This window comes from Nicotiana tabacum, unplaced genomic scaffold (assembly GCF_000715075.1).
Source record: "Nicotiana tabacum cultivar K326 unplaced genomic scaffold, ASM71507v2 Un00001, whole genome shotgun sequence".
NCBI classification, from domain to species: Eukaryota; Viridiplantae; Streptophyta; class Magnoliopsida; order Solanales; family Solanaceae; genus Nicotiana; species Nicotiana tabacum.
Window position 1 is genome coordinate 4,501,250 of NW_027438239.1, and position 11,152 is coordinate 4,512,401.

Here is an 11,152-nt window from a genome sequence, read left to right on the forward strand (position 1 = left end):
AGCTCTTTATTGAGAAAAAATATTATTGATGATTTATGTTGTCATGAGAGCTCTTTATTGTGGAAACATATTGTTGTTGATTTACTATGGCAAATTGAAATATTTGGGCACTTGAGGTGCAAATTGTGATATATTGTGATATTGATACGCATACTGTGGTATAAGGTCTGGGTATTGAAACACATGCGGTGAGATAAGGGTGGCTTGATACGCGTGGCTAGTAGGGAGAACTACTAGAAGTCATGCGGTGTGATAAGGATGGTTAAAATGCGGGATGCTATTTCGAAAAAAATATTTTCTTTAAAATAAATTGTGAAGGCTCCCGCGGTGAGATAAAAAAATGAGATATTGTGAATTTATTTATGATTTGGGACTACGAGGCGGTACCTCGGTAGTGCCCCTGTTGATGTTGATTTATGGTCGTAGTTGCCGTTGATTATTTGTTGTGATTTTCTTAAGTTGAAAGGAAATTTTGTTGGTTTCTACGAGATATTATTTGTTATTATTTCGTATAATTAAATGGTGACCTGCTACTAGATTCATTTCCATTATCATTTATTTTATTATATTGTTAAATATTTTTCCATGCTATTATTATTTTCCAGTAGGGCCTGACCAGACCTCGTCACTACTCTACCGAGGTTAGGCTTGGCACTTACTGGGTACCGCCGTGGTGTACTCATATGATGCTTCTGCACATCTTTTTGTACAGATCCAGGTACATCTTATCAGACTAGGCATCAGTAAACTAGCTGTACGAGGAGACTTCAAGGTATACCTGTCAGCGTCCGCAGACTCCGGAGTCCCTTTCTATCTTACTATGTTGCTTCCTTATTTGTTTTAGACTCTGATGTACAGAGACATAGAAAATAAATTCTTAGAAGCTTGTGACTTATTTCTACCGAGTTTTTGGAGTTGTAATTATTTGAATTATAGTATAATTAATTCAGATATTCATTATTATTCCGCATTGATAGGCTTACCTAGTCTTAGAAACTAGGTGTCATCACGATCTCCTATGGAGGGAATTTGGGGTCGTGACAAGTTGGTATCAGAGCACTAGGTTCATAGGTGTTATGAGTCACAAGCAGGGTTAGTAGAGTCTTGCGGATCGGTACGGAGACGTCTGTACTTATCTTCGAGAGGCTATGGAACTATTAGGAAATATTCACTTCTTTGATTCCTTATCGTGCGTATTTGTTGACTTCAAAATTTTAAACCATTGTCTTTCTATTCTCTCACAGATGGTGATGACACGCGCAACTGGATCTGATAATCAGACACCCACGTCCCCTGTTGGAGCCAAAAGAGGCCGAGGTCGGGGCAGAGGCCGAGCCAGAGGCCGAGGAAGACTACGTGGTGCAGCCAGAGCACCTGCACGAGCTGCTGCACCAGAGCCACCAGTAGCTCCAGTTGGAGAGCAGGCACCTGAGATGCCTGTTACTACTCCTGCACTTCAGGAGACTCTTGCCCAGTTTTTGAGCATGTTTGGCACTCTAGCTCAGGCAGGTTTAATTCCACTTGCTCCTGCCACATCTCAGGCGGGGGGAGGAGCACAGACTCCCGCCGCCCGTACTCCAGAGCCACAGGCCCAAGTTTACCATGCCCCGGATGTTATACCAGTGCAGCCAGTTGTCCCAGTTCGGCCTGAAATTAGGACAACAGTTTCAGAGGGGGAGTAGCTCAGGCTCGAGAGATATAAGAAGTACCACCCTCCCACTTTCAGCAGTTTAGCTTCAGAGGATGCTTAGGGTTTTCTGGAGGAATGTCACAGTATCCTTCGTACTATGGGTATTGTGGATTCCAATGAGGTTTATTTCATGGCATTCCAGTTTAGAGGAGCAGCCTACCAGTGGTGGCAGGCCATATAAGTTGGATAGTCCGGTTGAGGCGGCTTCACTTACTTGGACTCAATTTTCAGATATGTTCTTAAGGGAGTATGTTCCTCAGAGTCTTAGAGATGCATGGCGAGCAGAGTTTGAGCAGTTGCGCCAGGGTTCTTTGACCGTGTCAGAGTATGATGTCTGATTCAGTGATTTGTATTGGCATGCACCAGCCTTAGTTTCTACTGTTTGAGAGCGGGTTCGCAGATTTATTGAGGGTCTCCACCCTAGTATCAGATATAGTATGGCCCGAGAGTTAGATATGGACATCACATACCAACATATGGTGTCAATTGCTAGGAGATTGGAAGGTATGCAGACTCGGGAGAGGGAAGAGAGGGAAGCTAAGAGACCCCGAGATTATGGCACATATAATAATTCTCGTTCCCCAGTTACAGCCCGTCATGGTAGAGGTTATGTGAGTCGTCCTATTCATTCAGCACTTCCAGCTTCCAGTGGTATTCCGGCTACTCCCAGACCTCAGGTTCCATATTATGCACTGCCAGTGTCTTCTGTACCTCCTGTACGGGGTGCTTTCAGCGGGCAGTCTAGTCGATCAGGCCCGAGCCAGTCCCAGCAGCCACATCCTCCGATGGCTTATTTTGAGTGTGGTGACACTCATCATATCATGAGAGATTGCCCCAGATTTAGGAGGGGTGCACCTCCACAGATTTCTCAGGCCCCACCTATTCCATAGGGTCCTCAGGCTTCTCAGGCCATGATTACTGCACCAGTTGCCACTCCACCTGCACAGCTAGCTAGAGGTGGAGGTCGGGCAGGTAGAGGTCGCCTAGAGGGGGAGGCCAGGCCAGATATTATGCCCTTCCTGCTAGGACAGATGCCGTTGCATCCGATTCTGTTATCACAGGTATTATTCTGGTCTGTCATAGAGATGCATCAGTCTTATTTGATCCAGGCTCCACTTATTCTTATGTGTCATCTTATTTTGCCCCGTATTTGGGCATATCACGTGATTCCTTGAGTTCTTTTGTTTATGTATTTACACCCATGGGTGAATCTATTATTGTGGACCGCGTGTACCGGTCGTGTTTAATTATTATCAGCGATTTTGAGACCAGAGCTGATTTATTATTGCTCAGTATGGTGGATTTCGATATTATTTTGGGCATGGAATAGTTGTCGCCCTATCACGCTATTCTTGATTATTACACCAAGACGGTGACGTTGGCTATGCCAGGTCTACTGCAGCTAGAGCGGAGAGGTACCTCAGATCATATTCCTAGTAGGGTTGTTTCATTTCTTAAAGCTCAACGAATGGTTGAGAAGGGTTGTGATGCGTATGTGGCCTATGTGAAAGATGTTAGTATTGATACTCCTACTATGGAGTTAGTTCATGTAGTAATGGATTTTCCTGATGTATTTCCAGCAGATCTTCCGAGTATGCCACCCGACAGGGATATTGATTTGGTATTGATTTATTACCGGGTACTCAGCCCATTTCTATTCCACCATATCGTATGGCCCCAGCAGAGTTGAAAGAATTAAAAGAACAGTTACATGAGTTGCTTGATAAGGGTTTCATGAGGCCCAGTGTATCACCTTGGGGTGCTCCTGTCTTATTTGTAAAGAAGAAGGATGGTTCTCTGCGGATGTGTATTGATTACCGCCAGCTGAAAGGGGTTACAGTAAAGAACATGTATCCATTACCATGTATTGATGACCTATTTGATCAGCTTCAGGGTGCCAGGGTATTCTATAAAATTGACTTGCATTCAGGCTATCATCAGTTGAAGATTCGAGAGCCAGATATCCAGAAGGCTGCTTTCGGGACTCCGTACGGTCATTACGAGTTCCTTGTGATGTCTTTTGGGCCGACCAACGCCCCAACAACATTTATGCACTTAATGAATAGTGTATTTCAGCCCTATCTTGATTCTTTCATAATTGTGTTTATTGACGATATTCTGGTGTATTCCCGGAGTCGGGAAGATCATGAACAGCACCTGAGGATTGTGCTTCAGATTTTGAAAGAAAAGAAGTTATATGCAAAATTTTCAAAGTGTGAATTTTGGCTTGATTCAGTGGGATTTTTGGGTCATATAGTTTCGTGTGAGGGGATCAAGGTAGATCCGAAGAAGATTGAAGTAGTGCAGAGTTGGTCCAGACCGTCCTCAGTTACAGAAATTCGGAGTTTCCTTGATTTGGCTGGGTATTATCGCCGATTTGTAAAGGGTTTCTCTTCTATTACTGTATCTATGACCAAATTGACCCAGAAGGGTGCTCCATTCAGGTGGACCAAGGAATATGAGGAGAACTTCCAAAAGCTCAAGACAGCTTTGATTACAACCCCAGTATTGGTATTACCTATAGGTATAGGGTCTTATATTGTGTATTGTGACGCGTCGCGTATTGGTCTCAGCGCATTGTTGATGCAAGATGGTAGGGTGATCGCCTACGCATCTAGACAGTTAAAGGTGCATGAGAAGAACTATCCTATACATGACCTTGAGTTAGCAGCTATTGTTCATGCCTTGAAGATTTGGCGACATTACTTATACGGTGTTCATTGTGAGGTCTACACCGATCACCGGAGTCTACAGCATCAGTTTAAACAGAAGGATCTTAATTTGCAGCAGTAGAGATGGTTGGAGTTGCTTTAAAGATTATGATATCACCATTCTCTATCACCTTGGGAAGGCCAATGTAGTGGCCGATGCCTTGAGTCGTAAGGCGGAGAGTTTGGGCAACTTAGCATATTTACCGGTAGTAGAGAGGCCTTTAGCCTTGGATGTTCAGGCCTTGGACAATCAGTTTGTCAGATTGGATATTTCTGAGCCTAGCCGAGTTTTGGCTTGTTTGGTTTCTCTGTCTTCTCTTTATGATCGTATCAGAGAATGTCAGTATGATGACCCCCATCTGCTTGTCCTTAAGGATACAGTTCAGCACGGCGATGCCAAGGAAGTCACTATTGGAGATGACGGTGTATTACGGATGCAGGGCAGGCTATGTGTACCCAATATAGATGGCTTGCGTGAGTTGATTCTCCAAGAGGCTCATAGTTCGCGGTACTCCATTCATTCGGGTGCTGCAAAGATGTATCAGGACTTGAGAATCACTATTGGTGAAGTCCAATGAAGAAAGACATAGTGGAATATGTAGCTCAGTGCCTACGTTGTCAGCAGGTGAAGTATGAGCATCAATGACCGGGTGGATTGCTTCAGAAGTTGGAAATTCCAGAATGGAAATGGGAGCGGATCACTATGGATTTCGTTGTTGGGCTCCCACAGACTCAGAGGAAATTCGATGCAGCTTGGGTGATTGTGGATAGATTTGCCAAGTCAGCTCATTCCATTCGTGTGATGACTACCTACTATTCCGAGCAGTTGGCTCGAATCTATATATGCGAGATTGTCAGACTTCACGGCGTACCAGTATCTATCATCTCTGACCGGGGTATGCAGTTTACATCACGGTTCTGGAGGGTAGTACAGAGTGAATTGGGTACTCGGGTAGAGTTGAGTACAACATTTCACCCTCAGATGGACGGATAGTCCGAACGCACTATTCAGATACTGGAGGATATGCTTTGTGCGTGTGTGATAGATTTTAGGGGTGCTTGGGATCAGTTCTTACCACTTACGGAGTTTGCTTACAACAACAGTTACCGGTTCAGCATTCAGATGGCTCCGTATGAGGCTTTGTATGGTAGGCGGTGCCGGTCTCCAGTGGGTTGGTTCGAACCAGGCGAGGCTAGGCTATTGGGTACAGATTTGGTTCAAGATGCCTTGGAAAGGGTTAAATTGATTCAGGATCGACTTCGTACAGCCCAATCTAGATAGAAGAGTTTTGCGGATCGGAAGGTTCGTGCTGTTGCATTCATGGTTGGTGAGCGGTTCTTGCTCTAGGTTTTGCCTATGAAGGGTGTGATGAGGTTCGGGAAGAAGGGAAAGTTGAGCCCTATGTATATTAGGCCTTTTGAGAATCTTGAGAGAGTTGGAGAGGTGGCTTACAAACTTGCACTACCACCTAGTCTCTCTGCAGTTCATCCGGTATTCCATATTTTTATGCTTCGAAAATATCACGGCGATCCGTCTCATGTGTTAGACTTCAGTTCAGTTCAGTTGGACAAGGATCTGTCTTATGTTGAGGAACCAGTGGCTATTTTAGATAGGCAGGTTTGAAAGCTGAGGTCAAAGAACATTGCTTCCGTGAAGGTTCAGTGGGGGATCATCCGGTCGAGGAGGCGACTTGGGAGACCGAGCATGATATGCGCAGCTGTTATCCTCATCTTTTCACCACTCCAGGTATAATTCTAAACCCGTTCTAGGATGAACGTTTATTTAAGAGGTGGAGAATGTAATGACCCAACCGGTCATTTTTACTTTTAGAACCCTGTTCCCCTAAATAAAACTCCCCGAATGTGCTTTTATAAATTTATGACTTGCGGGGATGGTTAGTTCGGGATTTGGAAGTGTTCGGGTTGAAATCGGAACACTTGGTTCCTTAAGTTGGTCTTAAAATGCTAAGTTTGACTTCGGTCAATATTTTGAGAAAACGACCCCGAAATAGAATTTTGATGATTCCAATAGCTCTGTATGGTAATTTTGGACTTAGGAGCGTGTTCGGAATTTTATTTGGAAGTCCATAGTTAAATTAGGCTTGAAATGGCTAAAATAGGAATTTAAGTTTGGAAGTTTGACCGGGGAGTTGACTTTTTGATATCGGGGTCAGAATCCAGTTCCGAAAGTCTTCATAGCTCTATTATGTCATTTATGACTTGCATGCAAAATTTGAGGTCAATCGGACTTGATTTGATATGTTCCGGCGTCGTTTGTAGAAATTGAAAGTTTCAAAGTTTATTAGGCTTGAATCTATGTGTGATTCGTATTTTTAGTGTTGTTGGATGTGATTTGAAGACTCGACTAAGTTTGTATGATGTATTAGGACTTGTTGGTATATTTGGTTGAGGTCCCGAGGGGCTCGGGTGTGTTCCGGATGGTTAACGGATCATTTTTGGCCTTGGTGAGATAGCTGATATTTGCTGCTGCAATTTTTCTGGTTTCCTCTTTCGCGTTCGTGAGAGGAGCCTCGCATTCGTGAAGAGTGTTCTGAGCTGGTGATATTTTTTTTCTACGCGTTTGCGGAGGAGAGGACGCGAACGCGAAGGGTAGGGCAGTGTGTGCATTGCGAACGCGTGAGTGGCGTCGCGTTCGCGAAGGAGAGTGAGGCAGCTGGGAACCCCAGTCTTTTGTTCTACGTGTTCGCGAGGTAAGGGACGCGTTCGCGAAGGTCTGAGTTTGCAAAGCTTCGCGTTCGCGAAGCGTAGGTCGCGTTCGAGAAGAGGAAAGTTGGGCAGCAAATTTTTGTGCTTCGCGAACGCGAGTCAAGGGTCGCGTTCGCGAAGAAGAAACCACTAGATAGAATGTTTAAGTTCAGAAAATGGGTTCTATTTTAACGATTTAGAGCTCGGATTGAGGTGATTTTTGGGAGATTTTCAGAGAAAATATCGGGGTAAGTGTTCTTAACTCAATCTTGGTTAGATTACCCGAATCCATCTCTGTTTTTAACATTTAATTGGTGATGTAAGTTGGAAAAATTTTGAAAAACCCTCTTGGATAGATTTGAGGATTTGAGGATTTGAGGGTTGAATTGTTATTGGAATTTAATCATTTTGGTATGGTTAGACTCGTGGTTGAATGGGCGTTCATATTTCATAACCTTCGCCGGATTCTGAGACGTGGGCCCCACGGGCCATATTTTAGTTAATTTCGGATTTTTATTGAAAAATATAGTATTTTCTTATAGAATTAATTCTATAATTTTTGTTGACTGTATTGAATTAATTATGTCTAGATACGAGTCGAACGGAATCGAAAAATCGAGGAAAAAGCATACTACTTGGTTAAATTGGAGCAAGTCGAGGTAAGTGACTTGTCTAACTTTGTGTGGGGGAAATTTTCCCTAGGATTGGTATTAATTGTAATGTGATGAAAGTCATGTACACGAGGTGACGAGTATGTACGCCAACTAAATGTGAATGATTATGTTTTTAAATTGTGAAGATCATTGTTGCACATTAATTAAATTATTAAATCTTGTTATATTCTCCATCATTGATTTGATTTGTAAACTTTAAATTTTTTTGACCTTTTCCTGCTATTTATTTTACCTGTTTAGTTGAAACTTGGTTTCTTTTATTCTGTGCATTATTTGAAATTGATTTTCTTTAAATTATATATTATTAATATGAAGTATTTGACATTTTTAAATTTGGTATTGAAGCAACGTATTAAAGATTTTGAAATATTATTTTGCTAAATTATTTATTTTCCAATATTTTGTAAGATTTTTGTACTCATTGTGATGGAGCCGTGAGCTCTTTATTGTGAAAATATATTATTGATGATTTATGTTGGCATGAGTCGTGAGCTCTTTATTGTGAAAAAATATTGTTGTTGATTTACTTTGGCAAATTAAAATATTTGGGCACTTGAGGTACAAATTGTGATATGTTGTCATATTGATACACATGCGGTAGTATAAGGTCTTGGTATTGAAATGCATGCGGTGAGATAAGGGTGGCTTGATACGCGTGGCTAGTAGGGGGAACTACTAGAAGTCATGTGGTGTGATAAGGATGGCTAAAACGCGGGATGCTATTTCGGAAAAAATATTTTCTTTAAAATAAATTGTAAAGGCTCCCGCGGTGGGATAAGGAAATGAGATATTGTGAATTTATTTATGATTTGGGACTACGAAGCGGTACCTCGGGAGTATCCTTGTTGATATTGATTTATGGCTGTAGTTGCCGTTGATTATTTGTTGTGATTTTCTTGAGTTGAAAGGAAATTTTGTTGGTTTCTACGAGATATTATTTGCCATTATTTTGTATAATTAAATGGTGACCAACTTCTTGATTCATTTCCATTATCATTTATTTTATTATATTGTTAAACATTTTTCCATGCTATTATTATTTTCCAGTAGGGCCTGACTTGACCTCGTCACTACTCTACCGAGGTTAGGCTTGGCACTTATTGGGTACCTTTGTGGTGTACTGATACTACGCTTCTGCACATCTTTTTGTGCAGATTCAGGTACATCTTATTAGACTAGGCATCAATAAACTAGTTGTACGAGGAGACTTCGAGGTATACCTGCCAGCGTCCGCAGACTCCAGAGTCCCCTTCTATCTTACTATGTTGCTTCCTTATTTGTTTTAAACTCTGATGTATAGAGACATAGAGAATAAATTCTTAGAAGCTTGTGACTTATTTCTACCGGGTTTTGGGAGTTGTAATTATTTGAATTGTAGTTTAATTAATTCAGATATTTATTATTATTCCGCATTGATAGGCTTACCTAGTCTTAGAAACTAGGTGCCATCACGATCTCCTATGGAGTGAATTTGGGTCGTGAAAAAACTTCAGGACATAATTTTTTGAAACGTCCTGAACATTTGAAGTATCAATCTAATATTAAGGACATAAATTTCTAAAATGTCCTTAACTTCTGGAAATCTCAATTTATTGTCTACATTTCCAGAAATTTAGGACATTTAAAAAAATATGTCCTGAATATTATTTTCATCCTTCAACAAATCAGGACGTTTATGAACATTATGTCCTAAAGTTCTACAACAATCAATGTGTGTTACTTTGAATTTCTAAAAACTTCAAGACAATTTAATCAAAGATTGGCAGTTTAAAACTGTGAAAAAATGGACAAATCAATAGTTAACAGAAAGAAAGAAATTAATAACACGATGCCTTCATATTACTGCTGAAACTGTAATTTGGCAAAGCTGCGACCAAAAAATTATGCTATGCAAACAAAATAAAATGCCTTGTAAACAATTTACAGGATATTTCAGAAAATATACTACTAGCAATTCCATTACAACTGACTTTCTTTACAACTACACTACAGCTCCTTCGGGCAAGAAGTTTCATTTTCACTATCATAGTCGTCGCCAACTTTTTCTGGTGGTGTTTCATAACCAGAATTTCTTTTCCACTCTCCATGTGCCCAAAGATTTGCTGCAAGTTCTTTTCTGAAGTTTGATATGTCCTCATGTTGGAATTTCTCCACGTCCTTTCCCATCATCAACAACTCGACATACTTGATTAGGAATGCACCACAATCAGTCCTAAGAAAAATTTAAGATATGGAGTCAATTAAACAATATCTTTAATAAAATAAATCTAAAGTACATATAAATTATATAGCAAATGACAACACGTACGATCCAGTTTGTCTTGGTGATCTTTGCCACTGAATATCAAATTTATTGAATGTATTTCCAAAAGACTTGTAATTTTTGTCAAACTGTGAGAACTTTAGCAAGTGGGGGATCATGCGCGCATACATTTCAATGTGTTTCAATCCTTCCTCATATGGTTCACTATATATGGAATCGCACACATCAATCTTTCTCTCATTCAAGTCCAATACCCCCAAAAGAAAATGTGTCACAGCATCATTATCTTCTGAAGGTAGCCGACATGGAAAAAAGATTTTGTCAACCTCTGTCCAAGCAATTTCACATCTATGATTGTCACCCCACACATATGGTGTGAGAACCAATTGATTATCACCACACCAAAACTCATCTGAAGCATCTTCATTGAAATCCTTATACATAAGTAGCATATAGTTATCAAAAACATATGTAGTTGTGCAATGAAAAGGATGGGCGCAAGGGTGGTAGCATTCTTTCTTTCTCAATAATACAGGGCAATGTCAATATGCTTCATAAAAAGGCAAAAAAAGAAAAAAATCCATCAGTCATAAATAATTAAAAAACAATAAATTAATAAGAAAGAAAACAAATGCCTTGTGAATTATCAAACCTTATCATCAAGTACATAGCTACAATCTGAAAGCTCAAAGAAGAACATTTTGCTACTGATTTTTTGATGGTACAATTTATATGGATTCTTTCTCACACCATTATCCTTAGCATATATATATTAGTTTGTCCCCTGAAAATTTTGAAAATATCAAAGTTAGAAAGCTTATAAGTTAGTCCTCAATTCCTAGTTAGTCCTCAATTCCTAATTAGAAGTGCATAATTTCATAAGTTAAGGATAATTGATCCTGAACTTAGAGTGGAAGTTCATAAATTAAGGACAGGTAGTCCTTAACTTAGACTTACAAGTTCATAAATTAAGGACAGTTAGTCCTGAACTTACAGTAACAAGCTCATAAGTTAAGGACATTTGGTCCTGAACTTACAGTAACAAGGTCATAAGTTACGGACACTTGGTCCTGAACTTCGAGTTTCAAGTTCAAAAATTAAGGACAGG

General features: G+C 40.5%; 1 protein-coding gene across 1 annotated transcript; it reads right to left on the reverse strand.

Moving 5' to 3' along the window:
* Nucleotides 1–9,767: 9,767 nt before the first annotated feature.
* On the reverse strand, nucleotides 9,768–10,496 carry LOC107788540 (uncharacterized). Its single transcript, XM_016610215.2, has 2 exons — nucleotides 10,090–10,496; nucleotides 9,768–9,993 (listed from the first exon to the last, which is right to left on the reverse strand). Exons 1-2 carry the CDS (start codon nucleotides 10,494–10,496, stop codon nucleotides 9,768–9,770), a joined length of 633 nt encoding a protein of 210 aa, XP_016465701.2.
* Nucleotides 10,497–11,152: the final 656 nt, after the last annotated feature.